This window comes from Patiria miniata, unplaced genomic scaffold (genome assembly GCF_015706575.1).
Source record: "Patiria miniata isolate m_02_andy unplaced genomic scaffold, ASM1570657v1 HiC_scaffold_1, whole genome shotgun sequence".
In the NCBI taxonomy this organism is placed as follows: Eukaryota; Metazoa; Echinodermata; class Asteroidea; order Valvatida; family Asterinidae; genus Patiria; species Patiria miniata.
Genome location: NW_024037047.1, coordinates 28,251,311 through 28,272,795, shown reverse-complemented (window position 1 = coordinate 28,272,795; position 21,485 = coordinate 28,251,311). Strand labels below are relative to the sequence as shown.

Sequence of the window (21,485 nt, the reverse complement as noted above, 5' to 3'; positions counted from 1 at the left end):
TATCTTTTGCTTAGAAAATATTGGTTAAAGTGGTCAGAAATTGCCTCAGATAGCACCACAGAGCATTTAGAATCCAAAATTTTTCGGGGCCCTTAAGCGGGCCCCGAACCCCACGCCTATAGCTCAGAATTCTGGTAGCTGGTTCAATGACTCCAACCTCGAAAACAATGTTCAAAAAATTTTCTTATGCCTTTAGCTGAGAAAACCTCGAAAATTATGTTTAAATTATTATCTTTTGTGCTAAGATAATTATTGGTTAAAGTGGTAAGAAATTGCCTCAGATCACACCACCGAGCATCGAAAATCCAAATTTTTTTTGAACCCCACGCCTATAGCTCAGAATACCGATAGCTGATTCAATGACTCCAACCTCGAAAACGATGTTCAAATAATTATCTTTTGCTTAGAAAATATTAGTTAAAGCATGGAGGAAAGTGGTAAGAAATTGCTTCAGATCCAAGGGCGGATCCGGGGGGGGGCCAAAGGGGGCCATGCCCCCCCCCCCCCCAAAACGAGACCAATTTTTTTTTTTTTTTTAAGTGACATCGCAATAAAGTCACGCAATGAGTACACCACCATCTTTTCCTCAAAAAAAACATCGGTTAAAGTGGTCAGAAATTGCCTCAGATCGCACCACAGAGCATCTAGAATCCAAAAATTTTTCGGGGCCCTTAAAGCGGGCCCCGAACCCCACGCCGTAATTTTTTTGACCCACTTTTTGGGGGGTCCAAAAAATTTTTGGGCCCCCAAAAATAATTGTGTTCTGGATCCGCCCTTGTGCAGATCACACCACAGAACGTCTAGAATCCAAATTTTTTTCGGGGCCCTTAAGCGGGCCCCGAACCCCCACGCCGTAAGGGCTTCGCGCTTCGCATCAGTTCTGATCAAGGTATGTCCCCCCCCCCCCCACTTTTGAGAAGCGATTGACGCCCCTACATGACGCCCCCCATGAAGCGGGCCCCGAACCCCCACGCCGTAAGGGCTTCGCGCTTCGCATCAGTTCTGATCAAGGTATGTTCCCCCCCCCCCCCACTTTTGAGAAGCGATTGACGCCCCTACATGACGCCCCCCATGAAGCGGGCCCCGAACCCCCACGCCGTAAGGGCTTCGCGCTTCGCATCAGTTCTGATCAAGGTATGTCCCCCCCCCCCCCCCCCCCCCCACTTTTGAGAAGCGATTGACGCCCCTACATGACGCCCTCCATGAAATGTTCCAGCCCCCCCCCCCCCCCCAGCAGCCCCCCCACTGAAAAATTCCTGGCTACGCCACTGGTAGTACGGTATACAGACTAGAGCTTGCGATAGTACTGTACGGGCAGACTAGACGCAGTCGGGCTAGTCCTAAATACACTTCCGTAAAATACACTTCCGTAAAATACACTTCCGTACATAGCGCCAATAGCTCATCCAGGCGCGCACATGCTGGCTGGTTGTTGTGATGGCACTGGGTGTGGCAGCTTTACCGACTAAAGTTTAAGTCCGATAAATTAACTTGAGTCAAATCTACTGATCACTGTTTGGACCTCTCTATTAGTATTGATGTAGATTCTACACATCACATCAATTCACACAATTGCGTACCTCGAATATAGTGAGTCTCGGAAGTACGAAAATGCGATCTAGCGAGTCTGACTTGGATGGCGGCATCCATGGGTGGGTTGGAGTCCTTGGGACTTTTGCCTCGTGGTTTACTTGGATGGGCACTGTGAAATGTTTGGCTGTGATGCTCCCTGCGCTACAAGACCAGTTTAACAGTCACACGTGGCTGGTTGGATGGGTGATCGCTATCTTTGATGGCAGCGTCGATTTAACAGGTATGCGTGCTGCAGTATTGGTGGATTATGCATCGCATCCCCTAGCAAGGGCGGATCCAGGGGGGCCAAAGGGGGTCATGCCCCCCCCCCCAAACGAGACCAATATTTTTTTTTTTATGTGACATCGCAATAAAGGCAGGCAATGAGTACACCACCATCTTTTCCTCAAAAAAACATTGGTTAAAGTGGTCAGAAATTGCCTCAGATCGCACCACAGAGCATCTAGAATAAAAAAAAAACCATTTGGCCCCCCCCAAAAAAATTGTGTTCTGGATCCACCCTTGTCCCCTGTTTTTATAGGTTAATTTTCACAGTTACTTTAGCACTTGTAATATTTACATTCCACCGAAAAAAATACTCGCATTTCGTCCCAGATTGTGCTCCATTTTTAATTCCCATTTCGAATTCATACCAATACATTTTTTCTCTTTTTTTTAGGTCTAGTGTAATTCGCGAAAATATATTATTCTGATTTGTCAAAGTTTCGGAAAAATTTGTCTCGTGACCATAGCATAGCCATAGCAATAACTACAGAAGTGGTTTCTTTTGATGTTAAAGGTCCCATCGCACCTGCTATAAAAAGACGCTTTGGTGTTAGACTGGTCGTGGTGGTGAGTGGTTTGCTGGTTGGTTTTTCACTCATCCTGTCATCCTTTGTGTCCAGTCTAGTTCAGATGACATGTATCCTGGCCTTTTGTACAGGTAAATTAATTACCATTGGTTTAAACATGTGAATTAAAAGGGCCGGGTTATTTTGACCATCTCTCAGAGGGGGGGGGGGGGCATTCCGCCCCTCACAAAAAAAATCTTGGCCATCGAGTGACGAAAAATTTTGAAACTCGGTACATGCATAGAGCAACTCATCATGAACATACCCAAGAAATTTCATGGGTCAAAGGGTTTTGGAATTATGGCTAATTAATTATTCATATGTATGAATGGTAATTGTGCTCTGTGTAAACGACGTATAATGAAAAAGTTCAGTTTTCACGACGCGTAGCGTAGCTGCGCAGCAACCCGTTGTCCGATTTTTATGTTTTTGGTATCAAAAGATGCGCAAGGATCGAGGCTAAAAGTCATAACAGCTCGGGTCGCGAAAAAAAAAATTTCAAGGCTATCACGAAAAAAGTTGAGGGGGTGGATTCCGCCCTTTTAGGGTTAAAGGGAATGTACATCATTGGATTTTGCTGTAATTTTCAGAAATGAACTATTTGAGGGGTTAGTATAATAGATCAAACATTGTTTCACAGACAAGTTTGAAGTTTTGTGTTCGAAAATGCTGGAAAAACCAAGAAAAAACAAAAGTTTTCAAGTAGTCTGGTTCCTTGACTCCACTAAAGATAAAATGGATCAATTTATAGATGCCGGAAAATTGTAAGGTAAGGGAACCGGTCTAGCTGGCCTGCACCCGTTCACGAACATGTAACCAATAGCAAACAAAACTTGGATTGAAAAATGTGTAAAGTTGGAGCAATAGTTGAAAAATAGTTAGGTTTTTCCAACGGTGGTCGGCCGACCACCGTTGGAAATGTATACAAAAATACCATTGTCTTGAAAATGACTTCACACCAGGTGCCATAATTTTACAGGATGCTTTAGACTGTCATTTACCAACATCCTTGTAAGGTTTTTCAAAAAAACTTGGTAGTTTTATTTTTCGATGTTTGCAAATGTTGTATAGGCTATTCCCTTTAATAGTGGGGTACCTTAGTGATAAAATCGTGACACAGTGGACAAAAGCACAAATTTTTTCATCAAAGCATCTCCATGGTATACCTTTTCGAAAAAAAGACGGATGCACAAAATTGGATGATGGGAAGGACATGTATGACGTCATTATGACGTCATCAGCTAATTATTACATGAAAAAATATAAATTGATAATAATCTTCAGAACTATCAAATTAAAGGGGACAGCAAGATCTTTCATTTAAGTGGTATGTCAATGGGATGGAATATAGTTAAGGGTGATTTTGTGGGTCAAAAAAACCTTTTTTGGTCAAAAGACATGTTTTTTAGGCTAAAATCATGGATTTTGGGTAGTCACATTGACACTTTGTAACATGCAAACAGTATGTGGTATTGTGAGATGTTGTTTTTAAGTTAGAGAGAAAAGTTCAAATTCTATGCCAAAAGAGTTTTTGTAATTGATTATGAGTATCATAAATATGTTTAAACTTGTTCCAAAGATAAGCAGAAAAGTGAGGCATCTTATAGCGAGCTACATTAGTAACAAAAATGCTAAGGATCGTTACATGGTATTTAAAAGCACCATTTTTTTCACCAAAGCTTTGCCAATGTGTTACGATCAAAAATAGGGTAGGATGCAAAAAATCAGATGACAGGAAGGGTACTTTATGACGTAATAATGACGTCACAATATACTACCGAGCTCGTACAGTAATTAATTGTAGAAAATAAGGTCGTGAAGCGTTGTGTTGAGATTCCAAGTGATTAATTTGACATTTTGAGGGTCGGGGAATTGAAAAGTGATATAATCAGTGACATTTAAGTAACAATGATTTGCTGTTGCAGTGACGTCACTATTTTCAAATTTTCTTGAAAAATCTAAGCATTTTTGATTATGGACAAAAGTGCTACAATGACGGTATTTGTCACGCAGAAGATAAATTGTGTGAAATTGTGCGGCTCCTTGAATTTGGTCTTTACCACATCAATTTGTTTTCGACCATTTACTATAGCTGGAAGACGTAAATTTTTTATATGTGTTGTATATTACGGGTAATGAGGTATGGGTTAGAAGCCAGACAGAAAGGAACGTGGTAACCTGAAATGGATTAACAGAGTGGCCGGAAATGGTGATGGTACGTCCTTTAACAATGTATTAAAAACGGGGGCCGCCCGATAGTCCGAAGGTCCAATAGTCCGAAGGTTCTTTAGTCCGAAGGTTCGATAGTTCAAATGCACAAAATTTCCATAAGAGGGGGTTCGTTAGTCCGAAAATGAAATAAGTTTCGTTAATCCGAACATTTGATGCAATAGTCCGAAGGTTCATTAATCCGAAGGTTCATTAGTCTGAAGGTTTATTTATCCGAAGGTTCGATAGTCCGAATTGAGAATAAGGTTAATCAGTCCGAAGGTTCAATAGTCCGAAACGAAAATAACAAGCCCGCGGGAACGGGGGGTGCTGTGGGTGCTGCAGCACCCCCAACTTGTTGGATTGGGGTGCTGAAATATGCTTCTACGACGTTGAAATTGCGCCGCTGCGCTATACATTATACTTGCTCTACAAATATCTCCTTCGTTTTGTTCGTTTCTAGTTTTGCCGCTGCTAAGCGCGGCGCTTCGAACGTCTAGCACAAAGTAACACTGTAAAATATCAGGAGGAGGTATTTTCTAAATCTTCAGGCAGTGCAAAATCGATATTTCTCTCCAGCGGCGACGGAACGGGTTTGAAACTGGGGGGGGGGGGGCACAACCAAAAAGGGGCACTTGCAAATCCGTGCTAAAAAATGTCGACAGGTTTTTTTCAGCGGACACTTGGCCTCCGTAAAATCAAATAGTGGGGGGGGGGGGACCATCTTCCAACATAGGGAGCGCTCTTCAAAACCAATGATTATATATATGCTAAATATGCATTATGTGCCCATTTTCAGGCCGTATTGTATGGGTTTTGGGACTTGGTTTTCATATACTTTCAGATACTTTAAAGGCATTTTTGTTGTATCTTTAGGGGGGCACTTTACTGTTCCAGGGGCACATTTATGGCCCCCCAGCCCCCCCCCCCCCCCCCCCCCCCGGTCTGCCGCCCCTGTTTTTCTCAATGAATCTAAAATCATGACTTGTCTATGATATTTCCGCCTTGATGGAAGCTTTGACCCGAAAAAAATAACCTCGGCCATGACAATGGTGGCAAAGTTGATTATGCTTGCCACGATTTTTTGCATTCGATCTTTCAATAGGGGCAAAGTTCATACCTTTCCCCCGAAGGTTTTTCTTTTCATTTAAAAGTTTCATTGGCATTGCTAGCATTCTGTACTCAACCTTAACAAATAGAAAGGTTCACACACATCCCAACCTAATAGGAGTGGGACGGGCTTCCATTGAAACTAATTCCAGTGTAGTTTCGTTTTAATAAAAAAGCTACTCATGTGTTACCCTCTGCAAATTTTTTCTTATAAAAACTCAGTAGACCGATAAATCTTTGCCTAGCCGCAAACTTGCCACCTACCAATCATAAACATAAAGATGCATTTGTTCTGTTAGTCTTTTATATTTGCCATTCCCTGTAACAAACAAATAACACTGCAAATATATCAAGAGCTACATCGTTTAGGCCTATATGAATATTTTTATGAACAGAAATTCACCCGCTTCCAGTGGAACCATTTTGTTTTAACTTGAACCAAAAAACATCCTTTCAGGTTTTATAAGTTTAAGTATATACTTCAGTATATTTCATCACAGTGCATCCAGAATCCAACATTTTCAGGGGCCTTAAAGCAGGCCCCTGGCCCTGTGGCCCCACGCCGTAAGAGCTCGAAAAATAAAACAAAACATACACGACGGAATTTACTAAATGTAAGAAAGCAGCCTAGCAACAATAATATTTACATGCGATGTCATGCATAATGATACAATTCTTTTTCCAGAATTAAATGGAACAAAGAATGGAGATAAAAAATACAGGGTTTTCGACTTTTCAGTACAGTAGAAACGTTATAAGAGCAACAGTATATTCTAAACAAAAAAGTGAAATAAAGTGTCTTTATAATCTCAAAAAACGTTTGCTAAAAAAGTCATATGAAAGTGGCCAGGAATCGCCTCATATTGCACCACAGAGCATCCATATTCCAAAACTGTTAGGGGCCCTTTAAGCCACGCCGTAAGGGCTTTGCGCTCCGCGTTCACATTAATTTTGTCCGTCCTTTAGAAATTCCAGCACCCCCTGGCAAAAGTTTGTTCCAGCGGGCTTGAAAATAAGGTTCAATAGTCCGAAGGTTCGATAGTCCGTATTGACAATAAGGTTCGAAAGTCCGAAAAGACTCTATGATGGTCCGATAGTCCGAATCAACAGTAAGGTCCGATAGTCCGAATCGACAATAAGGTCCGATAGTCCGAATCAACAGTAAGGTCCGATAGTCGGAAGAGTCATACTGACAAACCGTATTGCCCATTCGGACAATCGAACCTTATTCTCAATTCGGGCTATCGAACCTTTTTCTCAATTCGGACTATCGAACCCTATCGTCTATTCGGACTATCGAACCTTTGGATTAATTAACCGTATTCTATTTTCGTACTAATGGGACCTTCGGACTATCGAGCCTTCGGATGATCAAACCTTCGGACTATTGAACCTTCGGACTAACGAACCTTTGGACTAATGACCCTTCGGACTAGAGAACCTTCGTACTATCGGGCTGTAACCATTACAAACACAATACCAGTGCAGCAAGTCATGTCCTGCAGTTTGTAAAGGTTTTTAGTTTGGGACTTGAAAAAGACAAACAATTATCCATGATACACAAGCACAAGTGTGTTTCTCGATTAAATGCACCATCCTTGTCGTTGATGGACCGTCTATCCTATTGAAGTATCCATCAGACATCATCTTCTGTGTGACACGAGCAGAACATTTCTGAAGGTCCACTGTGTGAGTAGTTTATCCTTTCTTGTTATTTTCCACAAAACTGGATTGCGACTGAGATCGTGCAAATAAATAATCTTAAAAAAAGCTTCATCTGTAGTCTTGTTTATTAATTATTAGAGATTTTGGTAAAAATGAAAAGAAGTCTTTGTAGAAATTGTAGATATAATTCATCTTGCGTAAAATATACCTTTGCAAGTTTACAAACTTCCACAAAACGTATTATTTTGGAACATTGGAACGTATAATTGGTTTGAACATTCTACCTTTTTATTGCTTATGTGAACTGTTTTGGACTGCTTGTATTATCTGCATGCAAACTACACCAGAAAAACTACGTTGTCCACAAAAAGGTTTGAATTGTAACGCCGGAGAAGTATATGCTCAATTCCTGGCTAATGTTGAAGGGTTTAGGGCAATAAATGCATTGCCAGTTGATGTAGAATACGGAGCCGAAGGGACAGTAGAAACTTTTGTGGAAAATAATGCCTCGTGGCATCATTCCTGAGGTAATCATTTATGAGATAATCATGACGTAAGACATTGCATTTTAACGAATCATTGATCACAACAGGGGATAGGAGCGAGGGTCAAATGTACATGTACATACATGTTTAATTTAATACATTAAAATATGAAACATCCCTCATTTTATCAAACTATTTGTATTTAAATCTTTTAAAGATAGCCTAAGAACAAAATTGGCAACTGCACTGATTTCCTTGATCTCAGAAACGTATATTAAATGTAAAAAAAAGATCCATGGCTTATTCCTAACTAATATCTCAATTTTAATGTATAAGTGTGTAATAATTAGCCGATGACGTCATAATGATGTCATAATTGGCCCTTCCCATCATCCAATTTTTTGCATCCTACCTTTTTTTCGAAAAGGTTAACAATGGAGATGCTTTGGTGTGAAAATGGTGCTTTTGTTCACCCGTGTCACGATTTTATCACTAAGGTACCTCACTTTTCCGCTTATCTTTGGAACAAGTTTAAACATTTAAGATACTAATAATCAATTACAAAAACCCTTTAAGCATAGAATTTGAGCCTTTCTCTCTGACTTAAAAACAACATCTCACAATACCACATACTGTTTGCATGTTAAAACAAGGTGTCAAAGAGACTACCCAAAATCCATGATTTTAGCCAAAAAAAAACCCAGGTCTTTTGACCAAAAAGGTTTTTTTGACCCACAAGATCACCCTCAACTATATTCCATCCCAATGACATACCACTCAAATGAAAGATCTTGTTGTCCCCTTTAATTTGATAACAAATTTGTTGTTGAGATGCTTGCAGTTCTGAAGATTATTATTAATTTAAATTTTTTCATGTAATAATTAGCTGATGACGTCATAATGACGTCATACATGCCCTTTCCATCATCCAATTGTTTGCGTCCGTCTTTTTTTCGAAAAGGTATACCATGGAGATGATTTGGTGAAAAAAATGGTGCTTTTGTCCACTGTTAAACGATCCTTAGCATTTTTGTTACTAATGTACCTCACTATAAGACAGTGTCAGAGCTTGATTATACACGGTCGTTCCATTGGCATTTGTTTAACTACACTCAACCAAAAAAGAAAGTCCCCCCTTAAAGGGAAAATACAACATTTGCAAACATCAAAAAATAAATCTACCAAATTTTTAGGAAATATCTTGCTGGACTGTTAGTGAATGACAGTCTAAAGCATCCTGTAAAATCATGGCACCTGGTGTACTGTCATTTTCAAGAAAAGTGGTATTTTGTATCAATTTCCAACGCTGGTCGGCCGACCAGCGTTGGAAAAACCTGGCTTTTTTCAAATACATGTACTTGCCCCAATTGACCATATTTAGTTCTAAGTCTGCATTTGTTTGCCAGCGATTACACACCTATGCACGGGTACAAGCCAGCCAGACTGGTTCCCTGACCTTACAATTCCCCAACGTCTATATATTGCTCAGTTTCATCTTAATGGAGTCAGGGAACCAGACTACAGGAAAATGATTGTTTTTATTGGTTTTTATAGCATCTACGAACCCACAACGTCAAAAAAGTCAGTGTAACAATATTTGCTATAAAATACTAACCTCCCAAATCCATCCATTTCTGAAAATTACAACAAAAGCAAATGATGTACATGTATATTCCCTTTAATACTTTTTTGTCTAACTCAAAAACTACTGGGCACATCTTGCTCAAATTACGACTGATCAGTACAGAAATTCCTTAGCAATCCAGCTATGCTCTTTGTTTGGCCCAAAACAGTGATGATGTGTACAAAATTAAACAACTTATGACAAATGGTACATGTACCTAAAAAAAAGTTGCACTTTTTCCGTATCATTTGTCATAAATTGCATACATTCGTACACATTATCACTCTTTTTGGCCAAACGATTAGTCGTTATTTGAGCGAGAGGAGCTCAGTAGTTATTGAGTTCGACAAAAAAGTATTGGAAGGGGGGACTTTCTTTTTGGTTGAGTGTATGAGGCAATGAGCCAGATGTATGTCTTTTTACCTGTATGTGCTAATGTTAATCGCGAAAAAAATCAATTTTAAAAATGTCCTGTTACTAGCAATTTTAAGCACTTAGTCGCATTTTTATGAATGAAAATTAAGCAAACGCTTTTACTGAAAACCATTTTGCTAAAATCTGAAAATAATTACTTTTGACCTTTTAGGATTTGCTATACTATAAGTGTTTACTTCGTTTCATATGAATAAAAAGGAGTAAATGCTTCATATTTCAAATATTTGCTTATTATATTTCATGGCTGGGTTCGGGCAACATCGAAAATATAAAAGCAAAAATAATTCCGCGCAAAAAACTTACATTTATTAATGTTAATCGCGAAAAATTAATATAAAACAGTTCATAAAAGTACCCAAAATTACCATAGTTTGTATGACTAAAACCGGGCATTTTCATTGAATTTTTAAGCATTATTTTACTCGAATCTGTATGAATAGAAAATTAAGCAAACGTTTTCACTGAAAACCATTAATTTTGCTCTTGAATAAGTGGCCTGATGTGAAGGTTTACAAATTAAGTTTGCAAAGCGGCACGCACGCCAACGTGTGTGCGCAGCGCGTACTAAATAGACTCGTTTCCATGGGAACGATCTTGCTGCGTCATGTTGTTTCCCATCTTGCCTTGCGCGAGGAACGCGCACGCGCATGGAGTCGAGGCTGTACTTCTGGTTCCAACGTTTTGCGGTTGCAATAGATGCTACTTCATGTGCAAGTCTAATTAGTTTTCGTTTATTTATTAAACAGGGCCTGCTGTGGGTGTGTGCAACATTGTTATGAGGGAACTTGTCGGTGAATGTTTCCCCAGGTCACATACAAGAGCATTTGCGATTGGTGGAATCGGCGCGTCTTTGTCTTTCGTCATCCTTGCGCCGTTAACGCAGTTCTTTATGGATGTGTATGGTTGGCGAGGAGCCCTAATGCTTATCGGATCCATACACTTACATCTCGCGGTGTGCGGGGCACTGCTTAAGAAACACCCGGAGACAAACCAACGCAATGGGGACTATGAGATGGTCACCAGCACTTCATCAGAAGACAAGACGGCACGAGAAGAGTTTAGGTGTCTCTCTGTCTTGACATCCATGAAAAACGCTGTCAATATTGATCTCTTTGCCTTTGCTGGATACTGGCTGGTCGTGTTGATGGCATTATTTACCACGGTAGCAGCCACGGCATGGATTGTGTACTTCGCAGCTCACACCAACCAATACAAAGGTTTTCTCCCTGGCCGATGTCGCCGCCTTTGTCTCTGTGTTTGGTGTAGGGAAGATCTTTGGAAATTTAGTCACCGCTTTCATTGGCGGCTATCAATTCATTGGAACGAACATGTGGATGGGACTAGCAGTGACTGGCAGTTCGGCTTGCTTCCTCGTCGACCTGTTGTTGGAATCTTACTGGCCGATCATGGCGTACGCCTTTATCTACGGCGCTTTTCAGGCTTTCATTTACACTCTGATAGATGTCGTGACCAAGGAAACGGTGGGCGTGGAACGTTTAGGAAGCGCCCTCGGATGGATCGGATTGAAATGTGGTTTCGCCAGGGCACTCTTCCTGTTTTTGCCTGGTATGATTCACTTACTATCTTTGGGTTTTTGTTTTGTTATTTTTTTTTTTGGGGGGGGGGGACTTGAATCAAACGAGAAATCATAGCCCTGTTCGATAGGTAGGCCTACTATTGTTGATGTACTCTCTCCCTTCCAAAGAGTGAAACTAGGGACTAGACGTTTTAGAGTGAAAATCACTCTCATTTTCGATTGAAATAGTCTGAAAAATGAACCACTTCTGTCGAAGCTCGAGTGAAAACTCGATCTTTATATGATTTAAGAAATCTCACTCTAAAACGTCTAGTCCCTAGTTTCCGACTGGGGGAGTGAATCTCCACTCGAATGGATTGAATTACCTAACGTGGCGCGGCCCCTAAGGTGGCGCACTTTGATTTTTCGCCTGCGCGCCCAGCTAGAACAAAAGTTTTAACTGAAATTTCACAGAAAGTGAAATTTTATCAAGTTCTAAACACTCCCGTTTATAAAATTACGAGTTTATCTACCCGTTACATAGTTAGAAGAAAGATTTATTTTGGCGTGATTTTTTTTATTTTATTTCGAAGTGCACAGTGAACCTTTTAAAAATAATTGTCCCCAAAAAATAAACTAGAAGACAAACTTCTATTAGTCTAGTGGACATGTGAAAAAATGGTGCACTTTTGCATAAAAACGTGAAACTTGGCACAGATGTTTACATGTATATTCATGCGAGAAAATGTTTTAGATGTGGAGCCATCGCAAATTTACCCTGTTAGGGGCGTCGCAGCCATTCAAAAAAAGGGGGGGGGGACTCATCATGCCCGCAGTAAAAATGGTTGTTCCCACTTGTCGCAAAAGCAGGAAACTTCACAAAGACTTAATTATATAGATTATAAGTGTTTTTTAGATGTGGAGCTACCACAAAAGCACCTTTTTGGGGGCATGGCAGCCATTTAAAAAAAGGGGGGAGTAATTATTATGCCCACCTTGGGAAAAATTGTACCCATATTTCATGAACAAATAAAACGTCCCACAGACATTTATATTCATGGGAAAAAATTCCAGATATGGAGCCATCTCGAACACACCCTTTTAGGGGCATGGCACCCATATTAGAAAAAAGGGCGGGGTTTTCATTATGTCCACCATTAAAAAATTGTTCCCACATTCATAGAGAAATGGAACTTTCCACAGACATTGACATTCATGAGACAAAAAATTCCAGATGTGGAGCCATCGCAAACACACCCTTTTTAGGGGCGTGGCAGCCATATTGAAAAAAGGGGGCGGGGTTCTCATTATGCCCACCATGAAAAAATGTGCCCACATCTCATAAACGAATGAAGCTAATTCCCACAGACATTAATATTCACGAGAAGAAATTCAGACGTGGACCCATCGCACCCTTTTAGGGGCGTGGCAGTCATAGTAAAATAGGGGGTAGTCATGATGCCCCTTGAAAAAATTGTGCCTACCTTTCATAAACGGATAAAACTCCACACAGACAATATATTCATGAAAATCTTCCTTTTTTCGAATGTGAAGCCACAAACTTACCCTTTTAGAGGCGCGGCATGCATTTTTAAAATGGGGGGGGGGGGGGTACTGAATATGCCCACCATAGAAAATTTTGACCGCTTTTCATATAATAAAATCAGATCAGATAGCTCTTATAATAGGACCGCCTTTATAGTTGGAAGTGACTGTTAGCAAACCCTTTTTTCTTACACTATGCATTCTTGCCTCATCTATATTAAAGGGAAAATACAACATTTGCAAATATCAAAAAATAAAACTACCAATTCATTTTGAAATACCTTGCTGGACTGTTAGTGAATGACAGTGTAAAGCATCCTGTAAAAATCATAGCACCTGGTATACTGTCATTTTCAAGAAAAGTGGTATTTTTGTATCAATTTCCAATGCTGGTCGGCCGACCAGCGTTGGGAAAAAACTGGCTTTTTTTTCAAATACTGGCCCCATTTGACCATCGCACTTGTTTGCAATCGATTACACACCTATGAACGGGTACAGGCCAGCTAGACTGGTTCCCTGACCTTACAATTCCCCAATGTATGTAAACTGCTCTGTTTCTTCTTATATGGAGTCAGGGAACCAGACTACAGGAAAACGCTTGTTTTTCTTGCTTTTTATAGCATTTTCGAACCCAAAACCTCAAAAAAGTCAGTGTGACTATATTTGCTATATATTTCCAACCCCCCAATTCCATTCATTTCTGAAAATTACAGCAAAAGCAAATGATGTATATTCCCTTTAACCCAGTTACTGGTTCTGTCGTCTGTAAAATTATTGTTAACCTCTCAACTGCAGCAATTTCTGAATTGGGGTATTAACTGGGGTACTTCAGTTAGTCTTAAGACTATTCTTCTTCAAGTACATTATGTGTTTCCCATGCCTTTTTTTTTCTGACAGACCCAAAGGCATATGCAGTGTGGCAACATGTATAGGTATAAAATGTTGTCAGGGCTAATGATTTGTTTTGATGGATTTGGTTGGGGTAAAACACTCATCAGAGATATTGATATACCATTTTTTCGTGAACTAAGGGGGTGTATGGTGGGGGTACACAGATTGATTGAAGGTGAAGTCATAGTGGACGTGTCCACCACTTTGTGAGGAGAGTACATCGTGTTGTGACCCTATCTGCTGTCAATGCGGCACAACGGGTAGGGGGTAGTGGGATTTTAACACCCCCCCCCCCCAGGAGAAAAAGACAACAGATAAAGAAAAAAAAATGGACTGAAAGTCAATATTTTACTTCACATTTAACGTATATTGAAGAATTTTGAAATGGCCATAAAATGTGATTATAAATTCTTTTAAAAAGCGCCCCAAGTGTCATATGACATCCCCCTCCCCCCCCCCCCCCCTTTAAAAAAGGATTTCCTTGGTCCTTAAATAATAAATGTTAGAGTTTGGGGCAGCCATTGTGTGCTGTGTATTTGTAATTATGAAATCACTCTGGAATTTAGATGTGCATGATAACATAGGTGCATGTACACACGAACGTTGAACCCTATAACTGGTTAGCCTACCGGTACTTACCCATGCTCTTTGGTGTAAGTCATAGTGTTACCAAATAATGACATAGAGGCTATGGGCCAATCAACATTATAAGAAATTAGCCACAAAATATACAAATTGCAATTGTGGGCACAGTGAGTATAGCCCCTAACGCCTCTAAAAAGGTCGAGTTTGCGGCGGCTCCACATCTTAATTTATTTTCTTTCACCAAGTTTGTGTGAAGTTTATTCATTTATGAAAGGTAGGCACAAGTTTTGATGGTGGGCAAATGATTAGTAGCACCCCCCATTTTTTTAAATGGGTGCCACGCCTCTAAAAGGGTAAGTTTGTGATGGCTTTACATTCGAGAAAAAAAAAGATTCTCATGAATATATTATCTGTGTGGAGTTTAATCCGTGTATGAAAGGTAGGCACAACATTTTTATAGGGGTATTTTGACTAAACCCCCCCCCCATTTTACGATAATGGCTGTCACGCCCCTAAAAGGGTGTGTTTGAGATGGCTCCACTTCTGATTTTTTTTCTCGTGAATGTCAATGTCTGTGGAAAGTTTTATTTCTCTATGAACGTGGGAACAACTTTTTCCATGGTGGGCATAATGAAAACCCCGCCCTTTTTTCTAATATGGTTGCCACGCCCTAAAAGGGTGTGTTCGAGATGGCTCCACATCTGAATTTTGTTTCCCTCATGAATATAAATGTCTGTGGGACGTTTTATTTGTTCATGAGATGTGGGCACATTTTTTCCCATGGTGGGCATAATGAGAACCCCGCCCCCCCTTTCAAATGGCTGCCACGCCCCTAAAAGGGTGTTCGCGATGGCTCCACACCTGGAATTTTTTTCTCATGAATGTCAATGTCTGTGGAAAGTTTCATTTCTCTATGAACGTGGGAACAAATTTTTCCATGGTGGCCATAATGAAATTAACCCCGCCCTTTTTTCTAATATGGTTGCCACGCCCCTAAAAGGGTGTGTTCGAGATGGCTCCACATCTGAATTTTGTTTCCCTCATGAATATAAATGTCTGTGAGACGTTTTATTTGTTCATGAAATGTGGGCACAATTTTTCCCAAGGTGGGCATAATAATTACCCCCCCCTTTTTTTTTTAAATGGCTGCCACGCCCTCAAAAAGGTACTTTTGTGCCGGCTCCGAATCTGGAAAACACTTTTAATCTATATAATTAAGTCTTTGTGAAGTTTCCTGCTTTTGTGACAAGTGGGGCCGGGAACAACCGTTTTCACTGCGGGCATGATGAGTCCCGCCCCTTTTTAAAATGGATGCCACGCCCCTAAAAGGGTGAATTTGCGATGGCTCCACATCTAAAACATTTTCTGGCATGAATAATACATCTGTGCCAGGTTTCACGCTGCATTGTGCAAAAGTGCACAATTCATCAATATTTTGTCACATATCCGCTGGACTATATAGAGATAATCGATTTGAGGCAAATGGAATTGCAGCTTCAAATAATTTATCACCGCTGGACCGTTGACAGGGCTGGTTGGAAGGTTAGCCATTCCAGGTCACTCCCCTTGTGGCCACAATGATTGAAGTGCATGAACAAGTTCACTGTAATTGAAATGTAACTGAAAGTTCGAGCACACGGTCACTTTTGCTTGAGCAGCCGCGCAGTCAGGTCTGGCAAGTTTGGCGGGAATTGCATTCCAAGACCGCAAATAGGCCTCAGATATTGGCCAATTTATTCATTATTTATGATGCTTCAGGGATATGGGGGGCAAAGCACTTGACCCCTGCCTTTGTCGGTAATTCAGGCACAAGATGTTTAAGGGATTAATCGCAAAAGGCATGCAGTCTGTATTCTCTTACCTATTTTGCTGATTGATATATTCATAAGTTACACTTGAAGTTAATATGTCATTATTTGAACAATATCGCTAGCAAGCTTAGGCCGAAACACGCCCACATAAATATTGCTTTTGGTATTAAGATATTGCTTTTAATAGTTGGCCCTTGCGATATGGTTTAATTGACTATTAATTGCTTCTTATTATATTGCTCGTGGTAATTGTATACCTAATGACGGTTGCATTGTGTATCATTGTTGATGATGGTATTTGCATATTAATTTTGTTGCTCATGGCTAATTGCAGAGTTCGGCGTCACCAGCTTTGGACAGGAACTAACAGTGTCAGTACTGTATTGCTTATAGTTGCGGTTCTGCTATCAAGCTTTGGAGGGGAGCTGACTTTGACAAGATTGTTTAACGATACTTGCTAAGTATAATTGCAGTTCTGCGCTATCAGCTTCGGGCGGGAACAATCTTTGATACTATTGCTAATTGCAGTTCTGCGCTATCAGCTTCGGGCGGGAACATTCTGTGATAGTATTGCTAAACAATCTGTGTTATTATTGCTAAGTATAATTGCAGTTCTGCGCTATCAGCTTCGGGCGGGAACAATCTGTGATTATATTGCTGAACAATCTGCGATAATATTGCTATGCATAATTGCAGTTCTGCGCTATCAGCTTCGGGCGGGAACATTTGTGATAACATTGCTGAACAATCTGTGATAATATTGCTATATATAATTGCAGTTCTGTGCTATCAGCTTCGGGCGGGAACAATCTGTGATAATATTGTTGAACAATCTGTGATAATATTGCTAAATATTGCAGTTCTGCGCTATCAGCTTCGGGCGGGAACAAGAAGTTTGGCATATTGAATAGGCTGCTCAGGCCACAGGTAACAAAAGAATGGCGAGTGCGCAGCCTCTGATTCCGGTCTCTCGAGTCTTTGGTAGCATGCGGGGATAATAAAGGTTATTCAAAATTTCAACCGTTTTTGATTTTCGGATTAAATTTCGTCACACCGAAATTGTTCACAGAGGTAGTGGCAAGCATTAATAAGGTAAAAGTGCGAGTATTTCACCGAATGAATTAGAAGTTTGTCATCAAAGAAGTTTGGCAACTCTACATGAGGAAAGTCGGGGTAAACGTCGAAGTGCGCCACGTTAAGAAACACCACCATACTAAGCGTTTATAATTAATGCCATGCGGCAGACATGATCGAACTTTGGATGTTGTTTGTGTGGTGCAGCACGTATGATGAAGCGCGGGTACGGTGAAATACGGACCTATGAAATCGGCTAATTAACCCGCACACGGCTGTCACTGTCCCTGACACTGTCTGGATCATTGTTCTATCTCATCTTGTAATCCTATATCTGATATACAGGGTGAGTAAAAAAAAAAAAAACGAAACCCAAATGTCGGGAATACTGTTTTATTGAAGTTCTGCATGTAGCACTTTCAAAATCTAGGATATGAAAGCCCAATTCATCAGCTTTCTTTTAGGACAAGAATCATTCAAATCACTCATGTACTTTTCAAGTTCACAAAAAAAGGTGTGCCTTCTTTCAGCAAAACGGAAACAATTCACACACATCCCTATATGATTTCTTTTCGTTTTGTTGAAAGAACATCACTGATCTTGTTTTGTGATCCGTGGACAGAACCTTACTAAACGGTGGTTGTGTTTAAAATTCTGTAACTTGAAAAGTACATGAGTGATTTGAATGATTCTTGTACTAAAAGAAAGCTTAAGAATTGGGCTTTAATATCCTATATTTTGAAAATGCCACATGCAGAACTTCTCTAAAACAATGGTCCCAACATTTGGGTTTCGGGTTTTTTTTACTCGCCCTGTATTTGTACTTTTTCAGGATTGATCTACGACACACTTGGCAGTTACGCGGTGGCGTTCGTCTTGATGGCATTTCTCAACGCGTTAGCCCTGCCTGTTTTGCTCGTGCTTACGAGACTCCAAAGGCGAAAGTAGTTGTCTGAAATTATGTAATTATGCTTAAAACAGGACTGTAGATAATTGCTTACTTAAACGAGTTTCCTTGTTTCACATACAACTGCGGAAACGATTTTCAGGCACACACACAAATCTCGCCAACATTAATGCAAAAATGATATCAAATAGCAATTGCCCCTTTTAAATACCCAATTGGCGCTCCATACTTCAAGCGCCAATTGTCAGTGTCGAAACCTGCACTGGGCCAGGTTTTTTAGCTGTTCCCAATTTCAATTGGAAACAGTTTTTGTTTTCGTTAAAGTTTTTTTTCCCTTTTTAAGCTTTTTAGCGCATACCAGAAACCGGAGCCCTTTTTTTGGCCTAATAATCGTTTACTTGGTTTCGTATGAATAAAAAGGAGTAAATGCTTCAGTTTTCAAAAATGCACTTGTCATTTACAAGGCTGGGTTGGGGCAACCTTGAAATTATAAAGCAAAATAATTCTGCGCAAAAATTACTGCATTTATTAGTGTGAATCGCGAAAAATTAATATTAACAATGTTCATAAAGTACAAATGATACCATGCTCGTATGAATAAAACATGTCATTTGATTTAACTACCAATTTTGAAGCATTTACTCGCATCTGTATGAATGACAATTAAGCAAACACTTTTACTAAAAACTGTTTGCTAAAATCTGAAAATAATTACTTTTTACCTTTTAGCTTTTGGTACACTGTAAGCGTTTACTTCGTTTCATATGAATATAAAAGGAGTAAATGCTTCAGATTTCAAATATTTACTTGTCATATTTAAAGGTTGGGTTGGGGCTACCCTTGAAAATATAAAAGCACATAATTTTGCGCAAAAATTACTGCATTTATTAATGTTAATCGCGAAAAAAATTAATATTAACAAAGTTCATAATAAGTACAAATAATACCATACGGTAGTTCGTATGAATAAAAACTGGCATTTGCATTACTACCAATTTTTTTTAGCATTTACTCCCATCTGTATGAATAATTATTAAGCAAAGGCTGTTACTGAAAACCATTTGCTCTTGAGTAAATGGCCTGCACAATGTAAAGGTTTACACGTTTAGGCATATAAGTTTGCAGAAAATAAATTATCGTAACCGAAACGCGAAACGGTAAGCGGCACGTGTATGCGCAGCGCGTACATACTCGGTGCGCATTTTTCTAATTTTAACCCCCCCCCCCCTGAGATTTTGAGTCTCTAAAAAAAATATCATTGATCTACATGACGCCCCCCCCCCCATAAAATGTTCCAGCGCCCCCCCCCCCCCCCCCCCCAACTGAAAAATTCCTGGCTACGCCACTGGCCCCGGTTGACCATGCACACCATGGCTCGAACCGTAGTGTGATCCGGTACACTCGCTGGCCCCGTCCAGCTGTTGCTTCCCCGTCACTGTAGCGGTCCGCTCCCGCTTCAGTCCGGCCGTCTCTGCGAAGCGATAGCTCGTACCGTGCCCACTCGGTTCAGCTACAATCTTTGGCTTACTTGGTTCCCCCAGTTAGTGTTGTGAGACTCGGACACCGGTGTTGAAACCAAGGAAAAGCCTGACGTTGGAGCAGGCGCGGTTCTAGAACCAATATTTTTGGGGGGCTAGCACGGTGGATCCAGAATTTTTTCAGGGAGGCGTGCTGAAATGTTGACCGGTTATTTTTTCCAGACACTTAGGCCTCCGAAAATCAATGGTGGGGGGGGGGGGGGGGGGGGGGGGGCTCATGCCATATTTTCAATGGGGAGCGCCAATAAAATCCTAAAATCATTCACACTATATTAACTAATGCACCCTTGTCACGGCTATTTCTTCTTTAGGGGGAGACCGTTCGCATGTACATCACAATCCTTCTTTTTGCTATTATGCAATTTTTTTTTTAAGGAATTTTTTTGGGGGGGCTAGACAAAATTCTGGGGGGGGGGGGGGTCACAGCCCCCTAGCCCCCCCCCCCCCCCCCCCCCCGTAGAACCGCGCATGCGTTGGAGGAATCCCCACAAAGTTAAATAAACTAGTAAAGTCACTGTGTGAAAGCTCTGTTTCCCGACAAATTCGTTATCATAGATAATAATGTTGGTTCTAATATAAAGTTAATGAACTAATAGGGAATGCAACAATGATTTCAGGAATGAATTGCAGGGCTGCAGCTCCGTCGCACAGCCTTTAACGTGTCACCACTTGAAACTTAGAACTGATAGACACATGGATTACAAGATACGAAACTGTTCGATTGCCTCATTGATGTTCCCCGAAGTCACCGTGTTAAAATTAGAAGAAAAAAAACTATGGAAGGTTGTGAATCTTTTCTTTCAAAACTGAGGGAGGAATTATTGCAGTCATATTTATTTTATCGTCAATGTAAAATTGTGTCTTATTTCATTTTGTTCCCGGGTATTTTCTTGTTGTTTCTTTAGTGTGTGTATTTAATGTGAGTGTAGACCTATGTATGTCAACTAGGTTGTTTGTTTTTATGGTTTGCATTTTTCTCTCTGGGGAATGGGATTGCTTTTATTTCTCGGTTTTGTTTTGTTTTGTTTGTAATAATCTTTTTAGCCCGTTTGTCATTCATTCCCGTTATTGAGTCTGGTTGTTTGTTTTGTTTGTTTGTTTGTTTGTTTGTTGGGTTGTAAGAGTATTATTTATTAGTTCGTTTTTATATTTTTGTATCTCTCTGGTTTGTCTAATGTTTCACTCTATGATTTTTTTGCAGAGTCTTGTCTCATCTCCCCGTCTTGTCTCCTCTCGTCATGTCTCGTCATGTCTCGTCTCGTGTGGTTTCGTATGATTTGTACAATTTACTTTTCAATAGTACTTTAATTTTTATGAATGGAATTTTAAATCTGTTTTATTGGCAGGGTTTGGATAATCGTCTGATGACAAATTTTTTTTTACTTTTACATATCCGTGGCAGCCTGTCCAACTTTTAGCTTTTATTTTATGTTATAAGATTTAAAATATAACAATGGAATCAAATAAATCAAATAAAGTTTCTTCAAGTCTTTATTACGCTGGAGATTTCCCGATCGCAGTACATATGAGAGGCAGCCCAAATAGGCGCGACCTAATCCGGCCAAATTACGATTTGTATACTAGTTTATCTGTAATAATAAAGAATTTTGGCCCCTGCACTTGAGGGTCTGTATTTGTAGAAGTGAAGGGTCCATGTCCCTGAATTTG

General features: G+C 40.2%; 1 protein-coding gene across 1 annotated transcript; it reads left to right on the top strand.

Annotated features, from left to right (window-relative positions):
- Window positions 1-1,363: 1,363 nt before the first annotated feature.
- LOC119727634 (monocarboxylate transporter 1-like) lies at window positions 1,364-21,043 on the top strand. The gene is made up of 4 exons (XM_038199606.1): window positions 1,364-1,813; window positions 2,372-2,515; window positions 10,697-11,516; window positions 21,019-21,043. Coding segments are annotated over exons 1-4 (1,167 nt in total). The 5' UTR covers window positions 1,364-1,611; the 3' UTR covers window positions 21,020-21,043.
- The last annotated feature ends 442 nt before the right edge of the window (window positions 21,044-21,485 follow it).

Bases quoted from the DNA above. Each gene is read 5' to 3' on its own strand.
- LOC119727634 (XM_038199606.1), top strand. From the start codon at position 1,612: ATGCGATCTAGCGAGTCTGACTTGGATGGCGGCATCCATGGGTGGGTT. The intron at 1,814-2,371 runs GTATGCGTGCTG...TTGATGTTAAAG, and splicing joins TGGCAGCGTCGATTTAACAG to GTCCCATCGCACCTGCTATA. The intron at 2,516-10,696 runs GTAAATTAATTA...TTTATTAAACAG, and splicing joins TATCCTGGCCTTTTGTACAG to GGCCTGCTGTGGGTGTGTGC.